Source organism: Cherax quadricarinatus, chromosome 48, assembly GCF_038502225.1.
Source record: "Cherax quadricarinatus isolate ZL_2023a chromosome 48, ASM3850222v1, whole genome shotgun sequence".
In the NCBI taxonomy this organism is placed as follows: Eukaryota; Metazoa; Arthropoda; class Malacostraca; order Decapoda; family Parastacidae; genus Cherax; species Cherax quadricarinatus.
This window is the reverse complement of record NC_091339.1, coordinates 8,200,144-8,225,414: the sequence shown is the minus strand read 5'-3', so window position 1 is coordinate 8,225,414 and position 25,271 is coordinate 8,200,144. Positions and strand designations below refer to the sequence as shown.

General features: G+C 43.2%; 1 protein-coding gene and 1 long non-coding RNA gene across 2 annotated transcripts in view; one reads left to right on the top strand and one right to left on the bottom strand.

Annotated features, from left to right (window-relative positions):
- LOC128696194 (nephrin-like) overlaps positions 1–25,271 on the bottom strand; it is a 377,731-nt gene that overhangs the window by 29,942 nt on the left and 322,518 nt on the right. Inside the window, exons 7-8 of the mRNA XM_070094859.1 lie at positions 4,901–5,031; positions 710–869 (exon numbers count right to left, since the gene is read on the bottom strand). Coding sequence (XP_069950960.1) covers positions 710–869; positions 4,901–5,031 — 291 coding nt within the window. The remainder of the gene's footprint in view (positions 1–709; positions 870–4,900; positions 5,032–25,271) is intronic.
- The window catches only part of LOC138854067 (uncharacterized), a 343,922-nt gene that overhangs the window by 271,893 nt on the left and 46,758 nt on the right, over positions 1–25,271 (top strand). The gene's annotated exons all lie outside the window — the stretch shown is intronic.

The following is a 25,271-nucleotide window of genomic DNA, read 5'->3' as shown; positions in this document are numbered from 1 at the left end:
CTCAAAACTTTAAGGGTGATGGACTGATTACATCGTCTTCAAGTATCTTCTGCTTCTATCAACTTTTCTGTACTCGACTGAAGAAGCCTACTGTGTAGGCGAAACGTTTCGAAATAAAGATACCTAACTGTTGCATATGTGTCTTACCTAACAACCTGTCGGTATTTTATACCATTTTAATGTTCAATCCTTGTAATCAAGTTGCCAGGTGAAACACCAGTTAAGAATACAACCGATGTTCTTGGTTTCCATCTTAAGTTTTGCAACCCCTAAAAAATGTAATGTGGAAGTTGCAAAAGTATCTTGCAACTTGGAAAACTCTGCTGGTTTATAAATTGATGAAATCAGTATGGTTTATAGTTTCATGGTAAAATAAAATACTCCTGAGCCCTTGATCCAAGGAACATGATTACGCACAAATCCTCAGATGCTCTACGACCATAGGTGCAAGTTTCTCAGGTACGGACAACGTCCATACCTGAAGAACCATAAATAAAATATACAAAGTTGAAACATTTAAGAGAGAGTTGTGTGGAAACTCGATAAGACTGCTACTGACTGAGTGATGGTCAATGTTTCCTTCTTGAAATCTTTCTGCCTTAGTGGTTAATAAAGGCCAGTGGCTGATTCCTTGACTCGCTCTACCTTGATGGGAGACACAACATGTGGAACAAACATTTGAGAGAGTACAGAGACTGTTTTAACTCACATTTCACCCTGAGCTTGATGGGGCTCGACTGTCCGTCACCCTCGATGTTAGAGGCGACGCAGGAGTAGTGACCTGACGCAGATTTTTCCACACGCTGTAGTACCAGACTCTGGTTGCTGATAATTACCCCAGCAGATACGTTGTGTTGTAGCTCCTGGCCCTGTAGAGGTGTGAGAATTATTATTTGTTGTAGCTCCTGGCCCTGTAGAGGTGTGAGAATTATTATTTGTTGTAGCTCATGGCCCTGTAGAAGAACTTGGTTAATATTAACAGAGACAGCGAAACGGTTATGTTCTAGCTCCCGGCCCTCTATAACTAAGTGTGAGCGTTAACTTTCACAACTGGATTGTTAGTGTTTGTTGTGGTAGCAAGTTGAAGCCTTAATGTTGATCTGTTCTGTAGCATATGAGAGACGAGGATCTTCTGGTTATTAACTCAGGATGGATGCTTATTTGGCCCAGGATTGTTACTGACCCAGGATGATTATTAACCCAGGATAATCATGAACTCATCATTATTAACTATGGAATGTTATTAACTCAGAATAGTTATTAGTCCATAATGTTTATTTACCCAAAATGGTTAACGTCTCCGGATAAGAAATGAAAGTCGAGCAGTGCAAGTTGTTTCCACTGTTATCTATACATCCACGGCAGAGGTTGACAAACTACCTCCAACTAACTCCAGTATCTTTATTTACATACATCCTTCCTCAACAATTGCCAAGGTTAATTTGTGGAAGATTAAAGCCAGTTTTCCTAAAATCCAGGTACTAAGTTCTGCCACTGGAGGAACAAGATACGGCATAATGTGAGGTGAATTCTCACACACACCAGAATTCAAATTCAAATTCAAATTCAAAGTTTATTCTCTATAAGGAGAAAGAGCATTGACCGATCGCTCTCAATTTGACAGACACTAGCAAGTAAACCTAATTAAAAAAATATATTTAGAAACTACATCCTGGACGGGATCCCATGTGAAATAGATCCAGCTTGCATAACAGGGCTGCGTTTTACACTGATACATCGCAGTTTAAGTTATTAAAATAAATTAATCATATCCAGGAAAAAAAAATCCCTCCACCTCTTCCACGCCTTCCTATGGTGTCGCAGTATGTGAACGCTCCACACCACAACCATCGTCACTCATAACACCAGACACAGCCTCAGTAATCACTACGATAGTGAAGTTTACCACTCTTGTCACCAAACATTTGATATTTAGGTTTCAAAAAATTTAACATGTGATCATATTTGTGGTGGAACCGTGACTCAACCTTGAGTATTCGTTGCCTGTATTCGAACTGGCGACAATATCTATTTCTAATTCCAAATAAATGGACTTGAAGTCCAAGATATCTGCATCTTGCTCCTGGCTCGGTCTGGGTGCTCACTGAGGGACTGAGGATCGCCTCAGTGGTTCCGAATAATACATTGGGCATTGTTGTACAATTCTTCATTCTTTACTACAGTTGAATATCTCTGTGTAATCCAGAGCTCATCCCAATGAATGCAATGCAATTCCATTACCTTTCCATGAGAAAACGAAGTCCCCCACAGGACTGAGTCAGTAAAAGAAACAAAGTCCTAATGGAACCAGAACAGAGGCTGGGATCACACGGGATTGACCCCTCAGAAATTAAGCCTCGGTGCAGCCAGCATGGCGTCCACACAAGGCTGAGCAGCTAGAAACTAAGTTCAAACATATCTAGCACAGTAGCTAAGTCAACAATGTAGTTAAATACTACAGAGTCTACCTGGACGTAAGATCAACACTCGACTGCCAGAAACGAGGTATACCTGCTTGGATGGAACTTATTAAGCCGGCATGATACAGTAATTAGAGCACTGGCAGGCTAATTCAAAACCTGGTTGGCCATAAGTTCGAATCCTGTTCATTCCATTATTTGTTTACAATCCTGTTGTTTCCTTACCATGATTCATCAGTAACTCAGGATGTATGGTCACAGTGTAGCTCCTACAAGGCTCTCTAGTCTATACAAATATACCAAGTTTTATTTGTGAAAGTTTTATTTGTTACTTTTATTTAAAAAAATGTTTTCTCTTCAGTAACTAAAGAATACTTCATCGGTGTACATTAGATAGATTTTTAATTAATTTTAGACAGTATAAATGTTAAATTACCATCATAAACGAAGAAATTTGAAAATTTAAATAGTTTTTATGTAATTATTATTGAATGCTTCTTCAGATTGATTTCAACCTTTCAGTGCTGATGTTTCTTACACAGAGGATTTTTATTAGTCTGTGTAGGTGTCGAGTTGCAAACTTTTATTTCAGGTTCCCTGACTGTCCTTGTCTGGCATCTTAAGACGCCTGCTGAGTGAAGTTAAAAAACTTCGAAGAAACTGAAAATATTGGAAAAAAGGGCGTTTTTATGGCATTTTTAAGCTGCACAAATTTGGTAAACCGTTAAACACTGTTTTTCATACTGTTTTATAAGGAAGATGGTTATAAACTCTTGTACATTTTTCCTTTATGATTAACATATACAACATCAGAACGCCTGGTCCAATCGGTTTCAAATTTTCAGCACTGGTGACATAATGCAACTAATAGGAAGAACAAGTGCACTTTCCTCAGTGATATGAAACCATTCATGATTTTGGTTTCTGTGCGATAAATTGAGAAAACCTCTTCTGATCGGCATCAAACTTTGAACTTTGGTTCTCTCAACACAGGAGACGGTTTAATTATTATTGTAGTCTTTAGATGTTAATTATATACTCTCATTTTTTTTAAAACAATGTGGTATTTATTTTTCGTAAAATAACTTGGTATGGCTCATCAAAACAAATTAAATTGTTAATGTCTGATGAACTTTGTAAAAACAGTAACATCCTCTAAGATTTAGATTTACTAAATAACTTAATAAACTTGGAATTGTTTGAGTACACCTCATCAGATGGTCATTATTGTTCAGCGGTGGCAGGATGTGCTCACTGCTTGTTGCATATTGCAATTGGGATGGTAAATTTTATTTTGCTAATTTTCTAATTTTAATAATGCAAGTAGGGGATCTTAACACTGCAGAACACTCTACTTGAGAATGTATATCTTTAGCTTCAGATCTTTCACACTCGTGCATCGTCAGGAGTTTTGCAGTGTTGCAAGACTTGTAACATATAGGAGGGGAAATCCTCTCTGAGACAACGCAGAAGAGTATTAGCTAAGTGCAATTGTGAGAGCTGGTATTATCAGATAATTCTGTCTCCACAGTATTATCAGAGTACACTGCATGATACACAGTACACTGTGTATCGTGCACAGTGTACTGTGTATCATGCAGGTATTTTGATTTTCTGAGCGGGTTCCTGCATAATTTTTTTTAGTGTTAAACTGGGTTGAATTCCAGTTACTGGGCCATTTGAGGGTTCTAATCTACGAATTCTAGAAGCTAAACGGCTTCTTTATGATGATAATATTGAGCTCTTGACTCTCTTGGCAGTAATGTTCCTCAACTCTTAGTTCTGATTGTATAAACTTCTGAGATTCAACTAACTCTCCTGATGCGTCCATTGACATACATGGGTAGAGTTATGGGATACTGGGGATACCATTGACATACATGGGTAGAGTTATGGGATACTGGGGATACCATTGACATACATGGGTAGAGTTATGGGATACTGGGGATACCATTGACATACATGGGTAGAGTTATGGGATACTGGGGATACCATTGACATACATGGGTAGAGTTATGGGATACTGGGGATACCATTGACATACATGGGTAGAGTTATGGGATACTGGGGATACCATTGACATACATGGGTAGAGTTATGGGATACTGGGGATACCATTGACATACATGGGTAGAGTTATGGGATACTGGGGATACCATTGACATACATGGGTATTGTTATGGGATACTGGGGATACCATTGACATACATGGGTAGAGTTATGGGATACTGGGGGATACCATTCTCAGTTCACAGCGACTGTAATACATATACTTTGAAGTTAGTTATGATGGGTTATGTTAGTTTAGGTTAGATTTTATGAGTTTAGGGAATCTTACATAGCATGAAGATAAGATAAAATATGAAGTTTAAAAAATGGCTGTGACATCTTTACAAGACGGTAGCTGAGCAGAACTAGGAAGTGCTCACATGTGCACTTGTTACTGGTGAAACTTAGCTAGGTTGTGTAGTGAGACTTACCTCGTGAAGCCAGACAATCTTGTAAACCCTGGGGTTGGAGTTGATGGAACACTCGAAGTAGACATCATCTCCCTCCTCTATGTTGCTGAGGTTGAGTGATCGTCCCGGGTACACGCGAGCCACAGGTACGTCTGCCAACGAAGGATAACTCAGAAGTTATTGAACACTTGTAAACACAAGGAACAAGAAGACTCGTACAACATCTTTGGATGATGCTATAAAGATCATCATCCTAAAAAAAGAGTGAATAACTCCATATACAACTTGTAAATACGGATTTGAATACGTGGTAATTAGGATGCCATAAGGATAGAAGGTCTTGATATCTGGAACAACCCCAAGACGTAGCAAAACATTAAGGCTCGAGGCTATGGACTGCGATAATGTTGGAATCTAACTTATGTAACCTTTACCTTATATTAAACACTAAGTGGCTGTAAAATGTATTAAATCCAACTCAGTCAAGTTTCATTCAGTCACCGAAATGTTAGGTACAACGATATGGGATCCTGCCCAGTTAACCCGGTGATTGTGTAAACTCGTATAATTAAATGTGAAGTTTGACTCCTGGGCGGTCCAAATTAAAAATTAGTGCTATGTAAATTTAAGATCTAGAAGATTTTACTGTGTTATACTGTATTATACTTATACTGTATTGATCACATATTGTGCAAGAAACTTCGTATATCCCACTAACCATGTTGATAAAGGAATTAGTAATTAATGTTTCATAATTGAAATGTTTTTGAAAATAGTATTTATATGTTTTGAAGGCCTTTGGCAAGAGAAATGGATTTTCATTAAATGGTAAAGCCAATGTACTACTTATGGAATGTGTTTCCATTGGCAAGGCCCAGTAAAAGGTTCTTTTAACTGATTATTGTACCTTTGGACTCTTGATATCTCGGTCTAGAAAAAAAGACTAAAATCTCCATCTCTATCTTAAATCTCTGGTTTACACAACAATCTTAAAAAACATCAACAGAAAAAATATTCCTTTAAACTCTCGTTTAATGGAATGAATACTAGTGTACATACGATCTTGCATTATAAGTCTTCCAATATACAGTAAATTTATATAACAAAAGTTACTAGACTATTGAGTTTATGCAGAAAATCGTCAGGGTTGTGGTCAACCAGATAAAGGCACAAAAACATCAACTTCGCAGAGCTTGGCGAAATATTTTTCTGTAGTTTCGTCTCAAAGAATGACACAGAGATTGCTCAGTACCGAGATAAAATTTTATATAGACATCCATGCTTTTGAGCACAGAATTTACCATAATAAACTAACAGTCCACTACACTCAGATTCATTAACTCCATCAACGTTTTCTTAGTACTTGTCTAATTCTTTGTTGATGAAAGTTAGCAAATGTGGAACAAGGACTAAAGTAAACGCAGTAACATCAAAATTTAAAGTCATTTGGTACGTTTAAAATGCGGTGTCTCCAGAGGATCCATACTATTCTTGATGTAAGCATCTAAAACAGTTACCAATCATTGGAGTTAGAAATTTGAGAAGCCTCTTTCATTAGGTATATGAAGCCAAACCATCTTGACTAATGATGTGTCTGGCAGGATTCCCAGGTTTATGCTCTTTAATCACCTCATGCAGATAACGCAAGGAGACCGACCTGGTTGAAAGCTGCCAAATTAGTTCATCGTTTCCCTCAACCAAGCTTATCAGTTGTTTGTTAAATTACTGTTAAGCTTATCAAGTTGAGGAGTCTTTGTTAGAGGTGCGTTTGTCTCCCTATCACAATGCCGTTCATTTTATTAATATAATCAGATCAGCCAGGCTGTGATGGATATGTGGGGCAGCGGGCCTCCAGCAACAACAGCCTGGTTGACCAGGCAAGCACCAGACGAGCCTGCCCATGGCCGGGCTCAGAGAGTAAATAAACTCTCGAAACTCTTCAAAAGGTATATCGTAGCATTCGATTTGTCTGCCTTCGTAATATGTAAGTTCTGGCACTTTATGAGGTCATGGTATGCTTTAATTAAACGCTGGAGACAGCACCGCTGGTTTTAATAATGACTCATACATCATTCCTTTGTAGATGTTAAACACTATAGGAGTTAAATCATCTTTCTTTTCAAGATTATAGAACCAATTTTCGAGATCCAAGTAATTAATGTCATCTTTAGTCGTAACAAAGCTGGACCCAAAGCCTGAGGCTGCCTGTTTTATCAACTAATTCTGTAATAGACAGATTTATAAAAAAAAAAAAATCTGGGCAAGCCGGTTGGGACTGATCACTCTGTGCAATGAGATGGTCGAATTTTCTAACATAGCATCGTTCAATCTCAAGTAATCACTTCTTAATTCCATGTTAATGTTTTCAAGTGAATGATCATACGAGTTTGGAGGAACTGCTCTGGTAAAGCTGTTGTTGTCTTTTGTTCATAGTAGTGAAGGATACCCATCTGTTATGTCTTAACATATTAGTTATTTAGGTTTGTATTGACTTAAAATATATTATTAAACATGAACACATCCGCTGCTCTAGAAAGAATAAAAAGACACAGTATCCTCACTGCAACAATACACAAATAACCCTCACTTATGACAACGTTTCGGTCCGAAACTTCGTCATAAGTTTGAGTCTCCAGCGTGCGGGTTGTGTGTTTACCGCTCTAGGTGTCAGTATGAATTTTGCAGCTTCTGTTAAAAAAAACTTAATGAAATGGAAGCTTAAAAAGATTGCAACATGGAGGAATCTAATGCTTTACCCGCTTAATATATCAATATATATGAGGGTGTAGTTGATGGTTCTGTGACTGAACAAATTGATCCCAGTTGCCTACTGTAAATCAGTAGAAAAATCTTAAGGGTAAAAGAATTTATATATTACCAAAAGAAGTCAACTGCAGTGGTAATTATCACTTAAAATGATTACCTAAAGTAATAATAAATGATCATTTGAGCAATATAGTCATTGAAAAAATCAGTAACATTCAGTTGCTAGTAGTTTTATTAAAACAAAATAACTATTGAAAGGCAAAAGGTGAATAAATTAAAAAATTCTTGGTAACCAGCCCACAAGACCTATAACTAGGCACCTCTTCAAGGGGGGCTCCTTGGCGTGGTGAATAGGCTCTTGGTCTGAGGAATTAGACCTGTCGGTCTTCTTCCTCAGACCGAACCTAATTACCCCCCAATCTCCCCTCCCCTATCCCATCCTCCCCTTTTTCCTTTCCTCCTCCTCCCCACCCCTCCCTTTTGCCCTTCCTCTTTTCGGCCTTTGGGATTTCTCCCACAGGCGCCCTAGTTCCTAGGTAGGGGAAAGGATACCAGGGTCCATCTCATTCCGTTGAGGTTCTTGGCGGTGGCGTAGTTTGCCGTGGAATCTGGATCGCCTGGGGATGTCCCGATCCCTCTCCGGTATCCCGGAGTAGCTTTGGGTGTCTTTCAGGCGACGGGTGTATCTCTGGTAGCCACCTTTCGGATTCCGGGGGTGGTGGCCGAAGTAGGATATGGCACGGGTTCCATGCTGCATCTGCGCTACTAGCGTTGCTGAGGTCCTCTTGGGCGCGGAGGGAGATTTCCGGCCCTTTCATTCCTCCTGGGAACTATTCCTCCCCGCTCCCCCTTTTTTTATTCTTTTTTTTATTTTTATTTTTTATTTTTTTTTCTTAAAAACAAAAAGCAAAGGAGTAACCTAACCATGGAGAACCCAATCCATGAACCCACTACCCCCGGGCCCCTTCTTGATACCGCACCCCATTCTGACCCTTGTTTTTAGACCACTCTTCGGACACTCCTGATGCTCGTGTACCTCTTGCTGGTGCTGTTTCCTCACCCGCTTCAGGTACCGGGGCTTCGACTGACTCCTTCGATTTGTCTCCCTCTACGGTACGGCAGTTTTCGAATCGCCCACCCATTTCACGCCGGACCAACTCCGGTCCTACCCCTAAACGTCAACGTCAATCTCCTGATGATGCTCCTTCGTTACCTTCCCATTCTACTCGGAAAAGACCGACATGTCATGCACTCCCTCTCCACGCTCAGTTTCCGACCACACAATGGACTAAATTCTTTACTTTAAGACCGACTTCTTCTTCTGCCTACCTTTCTGACCATAGTATTGGCAAAGCGCTCCTGCGTCATGTTGGTAGAGATATTTCATTTCATACTCTCAAGAGCAGTATGCACATCGTCACTGTCCAGAATGCTACCCAAGCTCATGATCTTTCTCTCCTTTCACATATAGATACTACTCCTATCACTATTGAAAAACATCTTTCTCTCAATTCTTGTAGTGGTACTGTCATTCTGCCCCATACCATAGTCCAACAGAATTTCCAGTCATGTGGCAATGACATTCTTGAACAGCTGGAACTCCAGGATCTCCCAATCCTCACAGTAGACACTTATGTCCTTCCTGCCCATGGGCGGAGACGTTGCCCTTGCAATGTAGCTCGTTTAACTTTTGACAGCCGAGAACTCCCGTCCTCTGTGTATGTCGCGGGACATCGGTTACAAGTTCTAAAGGTGATACCTACACCACAACAGTGTAGAAATTGCTGGCGTTTTGGTCACCCAGCGAAATATTGCAGATCTATGGCCGAATGCCCAGTCTGTAGTGCTGACGACCATTCTAATACATCTTGCAGTCAACCTCCATCTTGCCTTAATTGTAATGAAGCTCACCCTTCGTACTCCCGCCATTGCCAGGTCTACTTAAATGAACGTGAAATCCGTTGCCTCAAAGAGGCAGAAGGTCTCCCTTATGCTATGGCAGTTACTCATCTCTGCCTCCAAGGGAGACTACCCCGTGTTTCTTATTCTCATGTTTCAAAACATCCCCACACTTCTGGGGTCCCATCTTCTGCAGCCTCCTCTGTTGTTACCCCTCCCATAGCCACTCTGGAATCTAATCCTTTTGCTGTCCTTGGCTCTGACGTCCCGACTACAACTCGGTCTGTTCTCACATCTTCGCGTCCTTCCTCACAAGCCACAGTATCGAAAAGACCTCGTGCGACACCTAATACCAATCGCCCCTCTACTTCTCAGAAGTCCAAAAAATCCACATTGCTCAAATCTTCTTTGCCCCTTCCTTCCCTTCCCTTCTTCCACCTCTACACTTTACCTTTCCAGTCTCTGGGCCTAGTTCTTCCCCTCTCTCTGGCTCTATTACAAGTGTGGAGATTCACCCTCCTCCTCGTACTATGCCTTCCACCCCCGTCCCCTCCCAAGTTTCTCCCTCTTCTGCCACCTCCCAGGTTTCTGCCTCTTCTGCCCCCCCCCACACTTCATCTCCATTCCCTTACACTCTTTCCTCCCCCTCTACTTTGATACAGTCCATTACTGTCCCAATCTTTACTCACCCTCCCCCTTCTATCTCCAATATGGTCTCCCATACACCTTTGAATTCAGAAACACTTGAAGCCATTTCAGAATATATTGCAGAGACTAAACCTTCAATGGACACTGATTCCCTTCCTGTTCCTTCTCTTCCCTCTCCTCCATCTTCACAACCCCATTCTTCGCAACGCTCGGTTCCTTCGCTGCTTGAACGTCTTCCAATGCCACCACACGTTGACTTTTCTAACCCCTCTAGTCCGTAGGTGCCTTTCCCTACGGATTCCTGGTATTTTCTTCATCGCCAATCATGGCCTATTTACAGTGGAATATCCGCAGCCTCAGGGGTAATCGTGGTGAGCTTCAGATGTTGCTTTCCAGGTTTTCCCCTGTTGGTGCTTGCTTACAAGAACCAAAATTACACTCGGCTGTTTTCCAACCTATCTCAGGCTATAATTTATTGTATTCTTTGGATCCTTTCTCAGATGGGACCTTTAATGAAAGTGCCCTTCTTCTACGCAATGATATTCCGTACTGTCAACTATTTGTCCATACCTCGCTGCATTACACTGCAGCCCGTATCCACTTGAATAAGTGGTTTACAATATGTTCTTTATATCTCTCTCCTTCTCGAGCATTTTCTATCCAAGACTTTACCTTTCTTGTTTCATCTTTACCACCACCACTTCTGTTACTTGGTGATTTTAACGCCCACCATTTCCTCTGGGGGGGGGTCTCATTGTGACTCACGTGGCATCCAGTTGGAGGCTTTTCTCGCCTCTCACCCCCTCCATGTTTTAAATACGGGTACTTCCACCCATTTTGATCCTCGTACTCATACTGTCTCTTGCATCGATCTGTCAGTCTGCTCTTCCTCCACTGCACTAGACTTCACCTGGTCTGTTCTACCAGACTTACACGACAGCGATCATTTTCCAATCATTCTTACTTCTCCTTCCTATTCACCACCTTTCCGTAGCCCTCACTGGCAATTTGATCGGGCAGATTGGGATCTTTACTCGCAGCTCACTGCTTTTAGTGAGGTTCCTTCTTCATCCTCCATTGATGAGCTCCTACACCTCTTCTCGACGTCAGTTTATACCGCAGCTTCTCATTCTATACCCCAAACCTCAGGCAGGCATTCTCAGAAGTGCATGCCTTGGTGGTCTCCTGCTTGTGCTCGTGCAGTACGTTTGAAACGCACTGCATGGGGCAGGTACCGATACAATAGAACCGCTGAGAGACTTCTTGATTTTAAACAGAAGCATGCGATCACTCGTCGTGTTATCCGTGAAGCTAAACGCACTTGCTGGCGAGACTATGTTTCCGCCATCACCTCTGCTTCCTCTATGAGTGCAGTCTGGAAAAAAGTGAGGAAATTGAGTGGTAAATACTCTCCTGACCCGGCTCCTGTTCTACGGGTCGCTGGTGTTGATGTAGCAAACCCTCTCGACGTTGCCATTGAACTTGGCACACATCTGGTCCGTATTTCCCAGGGGCTCCATCTATGCCCCTCGTTTCTTTCTTCAAAGTCTGCCAGAGAGTTAGTACCCTTGGACTTTTCTTCTCTCAGAGAAGAACAGTATAATGTGCCTTTTACACTGGAGGCAACGCTCTCAGCTTGCCGATCATCGGCAGCTGGGCCTGACGACATTCATATTCGTATGTTACAACATTTACATCAGTCAGCCCTTGTAGTCCTCTTACACCTCTTCAATCTTATTTGGGCACAAGGAGTTCTTCCCCAGCTGTGGAAATCTGCCATTGTTCTCCCTTTCCGCAAACCGGGTACTACAGGACATGATGCCTCCCACTATCGTCCCATCGCTCTTACTAGTGCAGTTTGCAAAGTGATGGAACGTCTCGTAAATCGACGTTTAACGTGGTATTTAGAGACGCACAACAGTCTCTCCACTAGTCAGTATGGCTTTCGTAAGGGCCGTTCTACCATAGACCCCTTACTACGCTTGGATACGTATGTTCGTAATGCCTTTGCGAATAATCACTCGGTTATTGCCATATTTTTTGACCATGAGAAGGCATATGACACAACTTGGAGGTATAATATTTTGGCCCAGGCCCACTCCTTAGGCCTCCGAGGCAATCTACCATCCTTCCATAAGAACTTTTTAACTGACAGACATTTCCGTGTTCGAGTCAATAATGTTCTTTCCCCGGACTTCGTCCAAGCTGAAGGTGTCCCTCAGGGATGTGTTCTAAGCACAACACTTTTTCTCCTTGCTATAAATGATTTGACCTCTGTTCTTCCACCCAATATTTGGTCATCACTCTATGTTGATGTTGCGGCCCCTGCCAAACTAGCGGTTAAATAGTTAACCTGCCGGCCGGCAGTACCACTGGGTGCGTCATCAAACCCAATGTGGGGGCTGCTGAGCCGGCCTTAGAGCAGTAAGAGCCTGAGTGCCTCACGGTACACACCTAAGCAGTAGGTACCTGACCACCGAAGGGTACACGTCTACTGGCTTTAGTAACAGTATGTACCAGAGCGCCTCGCTGTACACATCTAAGCAGTAGGTACCTGACCACCGAAGGGTACACGTCTACTGGCTTTAGAAATATTATGTACCTGAGCGCCTCGCTGTACACACCTAAGCAGTAGGTACCTGACCACCGAAGGGTACACGTCTACTTGCTTTAGAAATATTATGTACCTGAGCGCCTCGCTGTACACACCTAAGCAGTAGGTACCTGACCACCGAAGGGTACACGTCTACTGGCTTTAGAAATATTATGTACCTGAGCGCCTCGCTGTACACACCTAAGCAGTAGGTACCTGACCACCGAAGGGTACACGTCTACTGGCTTCAACATTAAGTACCTGAACTCCTCAGGGTACACGTCTATGCAGTAGGTACCTGACCACCGAATCGTACCTATCTACTGGTGTTAGAAGAACCGCTCACCGCAGCTCACTGAGTCTGTTGGCCTCAGTTACTTGACGGCCGCATTCAGTGAGCTTGCAGCATGGTGTTCGGCTAGCGGTGTGTCAACCGCCTTTGGAGAGGATTTACTGGACTACCGGTGATGTCTGTGGACTCACCGTCTACGTTGATCAACTGTGGGCCGGAGTCGTCAGATGCTGTTTAGTGGGACATTACATGAAGAAAAGGTTGGAGTGTTACACTGAACTGGGCCAGGACCGTAGTGTGACACTGAGGGACGTACGATGGAGTGGAACACTGAGATATGCACAGGACCGTAGTGGAACACTGAGATGAAAAGGGTGTCGTGGGACACTGAAGATGGCCTGGTTGTAGTGTACACTGAACAGTGTCGTGTGACTGACTTCGTGTCGTGAGAGGCAGTTGATTGTAATTTATTATTATAAAAATGTTATTTATAATTTATTGTTTTAGCATAGAGATATATATATATAGTGACAGTAGTGTCAAGAATTGTACCCTGTGTAGGGTTATTAATTATATTTTAGTAAAATGCTGATTATAATTTATTATAGTAACATGTACATATTATTATTATATCATAGTTCAAATACCTCTAGACCAAAGATAGTTGATTTTTATATATTAAAGATTAATTTATATTAATGTGTGTATTTATGTATCCCGAACTCTTTATTACAAAAGAAGTAAATCTTAACATCTCTCTCTTCCTTTTAAAAATTACTTTTTTGTAATATATGGGGGCCTGTCCGGGAGGATAATGATTATCTAGAATGATTTCTGGAAAATCATAGCTCATGCCAACATTGTTCACCAGAACACCAACATCCAATTTCCCAACTTCGGACTCCAATCGTTCATAAATATCCTCTTTTGTGAAGTCAACATCAATGATCTTTGTGTCAACACCATATTTGCTATTGATCTCTGCCCTCGTTTTATCGAAACTCGATTATGGTGACCAGATTTATTCAGCGGCCTCTCCTGCTACTCTCTCTAGCCTTAACCCTATCCATCTCCAAGGATTACGTTTGCGCCTTGGTGCTTTTCGCTCTTCCCAAGTTGAGAGCGTCTATGCAGAAGCGAATGTTCCATCCTTGTCTGATCGCCGTGATGCCCATTGCCTTCGCTACTATGTACGCTCTCACGATCTCCACAATCCTTCCATTTATAGAATGGTCACCGATATTAGTAGACATTATTCGTTCACCGCCCCTGTTTGCTCCGTCCCTTTTCTCTTCGCCTACATTCACTCTTGTTTTCCCTTCAGTTATCACCTTTATATGTTCATGTAGCATCTCACTTTTCCCTACCCCTCTGGGAAGTTCCAGCTGTTCGGGTCTGTTCTTTCTCACTCCCGTGCTCGAAAGCTCAACTGCCTACGGTGGCTTCCCGCTCTCTTTTTCTTGATCACTTCCACTCCCATTCTCATGCCATTGCTGTGTACACAGATGGCTATAAGTCTTCAGACGGCGTCGGATTCGCAGCAGTGTTTCCGGACAGCATCGTGCGGGGGCATTTACTGTCTTCGGCTAGCATTTTTACTGCTGAATTGTATGCCATTCTTGCAGCACTTACTCATATCGCATCTATGCCTGTGTCATCATTTGTGGTAGTCTCAGACTCCCTTAGTGCTCTACAGGCTATACGAAAATTTGATACATCGCACCCCCTAGTTCTCCGTATCCAACTCTGGCTACGCCGTATCTCTACGAAGCATAAAGATATTATTTTTTGTTGGGTCCCTGGTCATGTCGACGTACAGGGCAGTGAACAGGCAGACACTGCTGCGCGGTCAGCAGTACATGACCTACCAATTTGCTATAGAGGTGTTCCATTTCTGGACTATTTTGCTGCAATAGCTACCCACCTTCACGCCCGTTGGCAACAACGTTGGTCAACTCTGCTTGGTAACAAACTTCATTCTATTAAACCGAGCATAGGTTACTGGCCGTCTTCTTGTCATCAGTGCCGTGGTTGGGAGACCACTCTCTCCTGTCTTCGCATTGGCCACACTCTTCTTACTCACGGGCATCTCATGGAGAGGCACCCTGTACCTCTCTGTGAGCAGTGTCAAGTTCCTGTATCGATTAGCCACATTCTGTTAGACTGCCCTCTCTATCAACGAGCACGCAGAATTTACCTCCAACGCCGTCTTCGTTCTACTACTCTCTCTTTACCTTCCCTTCTTGCTGATGGACCCTCCTTTAATCCTGACTCTCTCATTGACTTCTTGACAACGACTGATTTACTCCACAAACTCTGATGATGATAACTTATGCACTCCCCTCAGCCCTTTCTAGCTCAGTCTCTTGCTGCCCTTTACCCTTTCACCATCCACTTCTCCGCTGTTATCCGTATCCTATTACTCATCCACCTCCCTTTTGCCACCTGATGCCCTCGCTTTCTTCCTGCCGTGCAGCGCTGTATAGCCCTTATGGCTTAGCGCTTTTTTTTTATTATTATAATAATGATAATATAACTAGGCAGCATTGAAGGAAGATCTTTAAAAACTTACCTAGAGTTTCTTTTTTTTCGTTCTTCTTCCTCCAACTTCTCAACATTATTTCCCTCATAACTCAAGAACGCTTTGTCCAATCGTCTTTAAATTTTCAACATTTGTGTACGGTAACGGGGACCAAATTCTTGTAATAATTGTCACGTTCACGTTCCCTATCACCAAGTTAATGACCACTTTCCCAGCATGATGGAATGGTTCATGAACACTTTCCCAGCATCATGGAATGGTTCATGAACACTTTCCCAGCATCATGGAATGGTTCATGAACACTTTCCCAGCATGATGGAATGGTTCATGAACACTTTCCCAGCATCATGGAATGGTTCATGAACACTTTCCCAGCATCATGGAATGGTTCATGAACACTTTCCCAGCATGATGGAATGGTTCATGAACACTTTCCCAGCATCATGGAATGGTTCATGAACACTTTCCCAGCATCATGGAATGGTTCATGAACACTTTCCCAGCATCATGGAATGGTTCATGAACACTTTCCCAGCATCATGGAATGGTTCATGAACACTTTCCCAGCATCATGGAATGGTTCAGGTACGTTCCACAATCTTAGTGGAGTTGTTTCTAACGTTCAAAAAAGGTACCAAAAAAGTAGATGGAAATTAAACAGTTTTAGGAGAAAATGACGTTGAAGTATATTCAGTCTACCACTTGTGAACGTCTTCAATATTTAATGAGTGATGCATCTTAGGGTCAGGATAGTAACTATAATGTTTCGTTTACGTAAAATAGTAAATACGAATTTGTAACTGCTAGAATCGACGCCATAACTGGAGAATGACTTTTCTGATTGGCTTCAAATTTTCACCATTGGTGTGGTTTTGTGACACAAGGTTCACGATGCTATTGGGTGCCGTAAGTCACCCAATAGCATCTTTTTGGAGGAAGGGGGTAAGAGGGGTTTTGTGTGCGAGGGACTTGGACTTCCAGCAAGCGTGCGTGAGCGTGTTAGGAGCGAACGGAGACAAATGGTTATTGGAGTGCTGTTGGAGTGTGAGCAAAGTAATATTTATGAAGGGATTCAGGGAAACCGGTTAGCCGGACTTGAATCCTGGAGGTTGAGAGTACAGTGCCTGTACTCTGTTGCAGTTTTTATAAGTGTAGTTTTGGTACTCCTCTGGCAAGACAGTGATGGAGTGAATAATGATGAAAGTGTTTCTTCTGTTTCTCGTCACTCTGCCTTGGTGGGACACGGCCGATGTGTTAACAAAAATAAATAAAAATCATATTCAATAAAGATTGTTTTTTTCTGATTCATTTTAAAATATTATTGATGATACATTATATAAGAAGGATGATAAACCATAAGATTAATTCGAGTTGGTGAACATTTGAAATTTTACTGAAGCAATTAAAAATTTGTAATCTTTGGAATCAGATCAATTACTAAAGATTACCTTTTCGGATCGGCTTCAAACTTGAACCATTGGTGGCCTAAAACATAGCTTGTCACTTACTATGAGCTGTGTAATTTTAATTTGCCAGTTTTATTAAGTAAATTGTTTCCAGTTTCGTAACTAGATAATGTCTCTTTTGATCGTCTTCAAACCCTTAAAACTGGCGTGTCTTATTTGCAAGTATTTTTGTGTTAATTTTATTCTGTATAGGTGCCAGTTTGCCAACTCTTTTGTCAGTTTAATTAAAGTTTAATTTTTAAAAAAATATAAAATTTTATTTTTTTCTTGCGGGATTGTGGAAAATTTTAAATGGAATATAAATGAGAAAAGAAAACTGGAAAAAATAAAAATCCTTGAACTGTTGTTGTTAATGGTGAGTGTTGATGTTATTGTTAATGGTGAGTGTTGATGTTATTGTTAATGGTGAGTGTTGATGTTATTATTAATGGTGAGTGTTGATGTTATTGTTAATGGAGAGTGTTGATGTTATTATTAATGGTGAGTGTTGATGTTATTGTTAATGGAGAATGTTGATGTTATTGTTAATGGAGAATGTTGATGTTATTGTTAATGGTGAATGTTGATGGTATTGTTAATGGTGAGTGTTGATGGTATTGTTAATGGTGAATGTTGATGTTATTGTTAATGGAGAATGTTGATGTTATTGTTAATGGTGAGTGTTGATGGTATTGTTAATGGTGAATGTTGATGTTATTGTTAATGGAGAGTGTTGATGTTATTGTGCCACTTTTAATATCGAAATGGTATTGTATTATTTTATTTTATTCCATTAGTTTTCTGTGAGGCTGCTGGGAGGAATCTTGATCTCGTTGTTTACATCGATTTTGATTGACTTACATTCCACCCCTCCGGGTATTGCGCTCTCGTCTAATAAAATGATAACAGCTATTGTGAACGGCATCAATCTTCAATGATTGATGCTTCGTGTGAAATGGATGGAAGTTGTTATTGGTTTAGGCTGTGTAGGCACAAATTTTGTTGGATTCTGTGTAATAACTGGAAAATGCATCTTCTGGTCGGCTTTAAACTTTTAGTGTTGTTTTTTTCCTCAAAGGAAACAGTCTTTTGATGGCCTCGGTCATCTGACCGAGGCATTCCGCTGGCTTACCCTTCCACTGCTTTAAGAAATAAGATTTACATGTGCCAGTTTTATTAATAAAAATTTACTGTTAAGTCTGAGCAAATTAATTTATTGCCATGTTTCATATTTTAAGTGTAAGAAGGAACCAACAATTTAAATTCATAATACGTGGACAACCAGCTAATATCTGTTTCTGTGTACACTATAATTTCCACGTTATGACGACAGAGTTAAATATTCAGTGTTCTCCTTCATGTTCTTACGAACTCTGCACATTTGTATAAAATATTAAATTTTACAATTTAAAATATCCAAAACCATTTTTTGATAATTCTGAAGCATGAGTATGTTGGTGCTGCAATATATTGTTAGCTGCCTGGAAATTCCCTCTCTACTTAAGAATTTCAATATCAGTGTTGTTATTTAAAATCTTATTGAAAAGAAAATGAATTCTCAAAAAATGCAGATGGTTGCATCTATTAAATTCCATGTGTGAAATTTAACAAGTTGAATTTTGTTTATATCTGAATGAAGATCACAACAGTTAAATTATAACATTAAAAGTGGACAGTGATCTGCTTTTCTGGCCATTCATGTGAGAGTTTTTAATCATGCAGTGACTGGTTAACAAGCCAGAGAGTTGTTACATGTAACTCACCGGATGGATGAAATACAATCCAACTGAGTTTAATAAAAAGTAGTGATAATAATTTGAATATAAGTCCATATATATTTAAACAAGATTCATTAATAATTAATGAGAGTTTGGAAAGTTATTAAATATGTTTATCAACTAGTTAACCTTCACCTGACAAGTTAGTCTTTACCTGTCATACTTCACCTGACAAGTTTACCTGTCACACTTCACCTGACAAGTTTACTTGTCACACTTCACCTGACAAGTTTACCTGTCACACTTCACCTGACAAGTTTACCTGTCACACTTCACCTGACAAGTTTACCTGTCATACTTCACATGACAAGTTGTTTACCTTTCATACTTCACATGACAAGTTTACCTGTCATACTTCACCTGACAAGTTAGTCTTTACCTGTCATACTTCACATGACAAGTTTACCTGTTATACTTCACATGACAAGTTTACCTGTCATACTTCACATGACAAGTTACTTTACCTGTCATACTTCACCTGACAAGTTAGTCTTTACCTGTCATACTTCACATGACACAAGTTTACCTGTCACACTTCACCTGACAAGTTTACCTGTCATACTTCACATGACAAGTTGTTTACCTGTCATACTTCACATGACAAGTTTACCTGTCACACTTCACCTGACAAGTTTACCTGTCATACTTCACATGACAAGTTTACCTGTTATACTTCACATGACAAGTTTACCTGTCACACTTCACCTGACAAGTTTACCTGTCATACTTCACATGACAAGTTTACCTGTTATACTTCACATGACAAGTTTACCTGTCATACTTCACATGACAAGTTGTTTACCTGTCATACTTCACATGACAAGTTTACCTGTCACACTTCACCTGACAAGTTTACCTGTCATACTTCACATGACAAGTTTACCTGTCACACTTCACCTGACAAGTTTACCTGTCATACTTCACATGACAAGTTTACCTGTCATACTTCACATGACAAGTTTACCTGTCATACTTCACATGACAAGTTACTTTACCTGTCATACTTCACCTGACAAGTCACTCTTTACCTGTCATACTTCAGGTTTGACAATGAAGATGCTCTGTAGTAAGCCAACTGGACCAGTAAGCCAACTGGACCAGTAAGCCAACTGGACCACAGTAAGCCAACTGGACCAGCAAGCCAACTGGACCAGCAAGTCAGCTGGACCACAGTAAGCCAGCTGGACCAGCAAGCCAACTGGACCAGCAAGCCAACTGGACCACAGTAATCCAACTGGACCGCAGTAAGCCAAATGGACCACAATAGGTCAACTGGACCACAGTAGACCTACTGGACCACAGGCCAGCTGGACCACAGTAAGCCAACTGGACCACAGTAGGCCAAATGGTCCACAATGGACCAGCTGGATCACTGTAGGCCTACTGGAGCACAGTAGGCCAGCTGGACCACAGTAGGCCTACTGAACCACAATAGGGAAACTGGACCACAGTAGGCCAACTGGACCACAGTAGGCCTACTGGACTACAATAGGCAAGCTGGACCACAGTAGGTCTACTCTCTCTTCAAGGTTTTGATAGACAGCTACTTTGCCTCTCACGCCAATTGAGTTACAGGGGGCTGTGTTGTTACAGGACGCTGTGTTGTGTTACAGGGGGCTGTGTTGTTACAGGAGGCTGTGTTGTGTTACAGGGGGCTGTGTTGTTACAGGACGCTGTGTTGTGTTACAGGGGGCTGTGTTGTTACAGGACGCTGTGTTGTGTTACAGGGGGCTGTGTTGTTACAGGACGCTGTGTTGTGTTACAGGGGGCTGTGTTGTTACAGGACGCTGTGTTGTGTTACAGGGGGCTGTGTTGTTACAGGACGCTGTGTTGTGTTACAGGGGGCTGTGTTGTTACAGGACGCTGTGTTGTGTTACAGGGGGCTGTGTTGTTACAGGACGCTGTGTTGTGTTACAGGGGGCTGTGTTGTTACAGGACGCTGTGTTGTGTTACAGGGGGCTGTGTTGTTACAGGACGCTGTGTTGTGTTACAGGGGGCTGTGTTGTTACAGGACGCTGTGTTGTGTTACAGGGAGCTGTGTTGTTACAGGACGCTGTGTTGTGTTACAGGGGGCTGTGTTGTTACAGGAGGCTGTGTTGTGTTACAGGGGGCTGTGTTGTTACAGGAGTCTGTGTTGTGTTACAGGGGGCTGTGTTGTTACAGGACGCTGTGTTGTGTTACAGGGGGCTGTGTTGTTACAGGAGGCTGTGTTGTGTTACAGGGGGCTGTGTCGTTACAGGAGGCTGTGTTGTGTTACAGGGTTCTGTGTTGTTACAGGAGGCTGTGTTGTGTTACAGGGGGCTGTGTTGTTACAGGACGCTGTGTTGTGTTACAGGGGGCTGTGTTGTTACAGGACGCTGTGTTGTTACAGGGGGCTGTGTTGTTACAGGACGCTGTGTTGTGTTACAGGGGGCTGTGTTGTTACAGGAGGCTGTGTTGTGTTACAGGGGGCTGTGTTGTTACAGGAGGCTGTGTTGTGTTACAGGGGGCTGTGTTGTTACAGGACGCTGTGTTGTGTTACAGGGGGCTGTGTTGTTACAGGAGGCTGTGTTGTGTTACAGGGGGCTGTGTCGTTACAGGAGGCTGTGTTGTGTTACAGGGTTCTGTGTTGTTACAGGAGGCTGTGTTGTGTTACAGGGGGCTGTGTTGTTACAGGACGCTGTGTTGTGTTACAGGGGGCTGTGTTGTTACAGGAGGCTGTATTGTGTTACAGGAGGCTGTGTTGTTACAGGACGCTGTGTTGTGTTACAGGGGGCTGTGTTGTTACAGGACGCTGTGTTGTGTTACAGGGGGCTGTGTTGTTACAGGACGCTGTGTTGTGTTACAGGGGGCTGTGTTGTTACAGGACGCTGTGTTGTGTTACAGGGGGCTGTGTTGTTACAGGACGCTGTGTTGTGTTACAGGGGGCTGTGTTGTTACAGGACGCTGTGTTGTGTTACAGGGGGCTGTGTTGTTACAGGACGCTGTGTTGTGTTACAGGGAGCTGTGTTGTTACAGGACGCTGTGTTGTGTTACAGGGGGCTGTGTTGTTACAGGAGGCTGTGTTGTGTTACAGGGGGCTGTGTTGTTACAGGAGGCTGTGTTGTGTTACAGGGGGCTGTGTTGTTACAGGACGCTGTGTTGTGTTACAGGGGGCTGTGTTGTTACAGGAGGCTGTGTTGTGTTACAGGGGGCTGTGTCGTTACAGGAGGCTGTGTTGTGTTACAGGGTTCTGTGTTGTTACAGGAGGCTGTGTTGTGTTACAGGGGGCTGTGTTGTTACAGGACGCTGTGTTGTGTTACAGGGGGCTGTGTTGTTACAGGACGCTGTGTTGTTACAGGGGGCTGTGTTGTTACAGGACGCTGTGTTGTGTTACAGGGGGCTGTGTTGTTACAGGAGGCTGTGTTGTGTTACAGGGGGCTGTGTTGTTACAGGAGGCTGTGTTGTGTTACAGGGGGCTGTGTTGTTACAGGACGCTGTGTTGTGTTACAGGGGGCTGTGTTGTTACAGGAGGCTGTGTTGTGTTACAGGGGGCTGTGTCGTTACAGGAGGCTGTGTTGTGTTACAGGGTTCTGTGTTGTTACAGGAGGCTGTGTTGTGTTACAGGGGGCTGTGTTGTTACAGGACGCTGTGTTGTGTTACAGGGGGCTGTGTTGTTACAGGAGGCTGTATTGTGTTACAGGAGGCTGTGTTGTTACAGGAGGCTGTGTTGGGTTACAGGGGGCTGTGTTGTGTTACAGGAAGCTGTGTTATGTTACAGGGGGCTGTGTTGTGTTACAGGAGGCTGTGTTGTGTTACAGGAGGCTGTGTTGTGTTACAGGAGGATGTGTTGTGTTACAGGGGGCTGTGTTGTGTTACAGGGGGCTGTGTTGTGTTACATGGGGTTGTGTTGTGTTACAGGAGGCCGTGTTGTGTTGCGGGAGGATGTGTTGTGTTGCGGGAGGATGTGTTGTGTTACACGAGGCTGTGTTGTTACAGGAGGCTGTGTTGTGTTACAGGAGGCTGCGGAGTGTTACAGGAGGCTGTGTTGTGTTGCAGGAGACTGCAGTGTCTTACAGGAGGCTGTGTTGTGTTACACTAGGCTGCGGTGTGTTACAGGAGGCTGCGGTGTGTTACTTTAGGCTGTGTTGTGTTACAGGAGGCTGCGGCGTGTTACTGGAGGCTGTGTTGTGTTACAGGAGGCTGCGGTGTGTCACAGGAGGCTGTGTTGTGTTACAGGAGGCTGTGTTGTGTTGCAGGAGGCTGCATTGTATTACAGAAGGCTGCGGTGTGTTACAGGAGGCTGTGTTGTTACAGGAGGCTGTGTTGTGTTACAGGAGGCTGTGTTGTGTCACAGGAGGCTGTTTTGTATTACAGGAGGCTGTGTTGTGTTACAGGAGGCTGTGTTGCTACAGGACGCTGTGTTGTGTTACAGGGGGCTGTGTTGTTACAGGAGGCTGTATTGTGTTACAGGAGGTTGTGTTGTTACAGGAGGCTGTGTTGTGTTACAGGGGGCTGTGTCGTTACAGGAGGCTGTGTTGTGTTACAGGGTTCTGTGTTGTTACAGGAGGCTGTGTTGTGCTACAGGGGGCTGTGTTGTTACAGGACGCTGTGTTGTGTTACAGGGGGCTGTGTTGTTACAGGAGGCTGTATTGTGTTACAGGAGGCTGTGTTCTTACAGGAGGCTGTGTTGTGTTACAGGGGGCTGTGTTGTGTTACAGGAAGCTGTGTTATGTTACAGGGGGCTGTGTTGTGTTACAGGAGGCTGTGTTGTGTTACAGGAGGCTGTGTTGTGTTACAGGAGGATGTGTTGTGTTACAGGGGGCTGTGTTGTGTTACAGGGGGCTGTGTTGTGTTACATGGGGTTGTGTTGTGTTACAGGAGGCCGTGTTGTGTTGCGGGAGGATGTGTTGTGTTGCGGGAGGATGTGTTGTGTTACAGGAGGCTGTGTTGTGTTACACGAGGCTGTGTTGTTACAGGAGGCTGTGTTGTGTTACAGGAGGCTGCGGAGTGTTACAGGAGGCTGTGTTGTGTTGCAGGAGACTGCAGTGTCTTACAGGAGGCTGTGTTGTGTTACACTAGGCTGCGGTGTGTTACAGGAGGCTGCGGTGTGTTACTTTAGGCTTTGTTGAGTTACAGGAGGATGTGTTGTGTTACAGGAGGCTGCTGTGTGTTACAGGAGGCTGTGTTGTGTTACAGGAGGCTGCGGTGTGTTACTGGAGGCTGTGTTGTGTTACAGGAGGCTGCGGTGTGTCACAGGAGGCTGTGTTGTGTTACAGGAGGCTTAGTTGTGTTACAGGAGGCTGTGTTGTGTTGCAGGAGGCTGCATTGTATTACAGAAGGCTGCGGTGTGTTACAGGAGGCTGTGTTGTGTTACAGGAGGCTGTGTTGTGTTACAGGAGGCTGTGTTGTGTCACAGGAGGCTGTTTTGTATTACAGGAGGCTGTGTTGTGTTACAGGAGGCTGTGTTGTGTTACAGGAGGCTGTGTTGTGTTACAGGAGGCTGCAGTGTGTTACCGGAGGCTGTGTTGTGTTACAGGAGGCTGTATTGTTTTACAGGAGGCTGTGTTGTGTTACAGGAGGCTGCGGTGTTACAGGAGGCTGTGTTGTGTTACAGGAGGCTGCGGTGTGTTGCTGTAGGCTGTGTTGTGTTACAGGAGGCTGCGGTGTGTTCCAGGAGGCTGTGTTGTTACAGGAGGCTGAGTTGTTACAGGAGGCTGCGGTGTGTTACTGGAGGCTGTGTTGCGTTGCAGGAGGCTGCGGTGTGTTACAGGAGGCTGTGTTGTATTACAGGAGGCTGCGGTGTGTTACAGGAGGCTGTGTTGTGTTTCATGAGGCTGCGGTGTGTTACAGGAGGCTATGTTGTGTTACAGGAGGCTGTGTTGTGTTACAGGAGGCTGCGGTGCGTTACAGGAGGGTGTGTTGTGTTACAGGAGGGTGTGTTGTGTTACAGGAGGCTGTGTTGTGTTACAGGAGGCTGCTGTGTGTTAAAGGAGGCTGTGTTATTACAAGAGGCTGTGTTGTTACAGGAGGCTGCGGTGTGTTACTGGAGGTTGTGTTGTATTACAGGAGGCTGCAGTGTGTTACAGGAGGCTGTGTTGTGTTACAGGAGGCTGTGTTGTGTTGCAGGAGACTGTGTCGTGTTACAGGAGGCTGTGTTGTATTACAGGAGGCTGCAGTGTGTTACAGGAGGGTGTCTTGCGTTACAGGAGGGTTTGTTGTGTTACAGGAGGCTGTGTTGTGTTACAGGAAGCTGATGTGTGTTACAGGAGGAGTCTTGTGTTACAGGAGGCTGTGTTGTGTTACAGGAGGCTGTGGTGTGTTACAGGAGGCTGCGGTGTGTTACAGGATGCTGCGGTGTGTTACAGGAGGCTGTGTTGTGTTACAGGAGGCTATGTTGTGTTACAGGTGGCTGTGGTGTGTTACAGGAGGCTGCGGTGTGTTACAGGAGTCTGTGTTGTGTTACAGTAG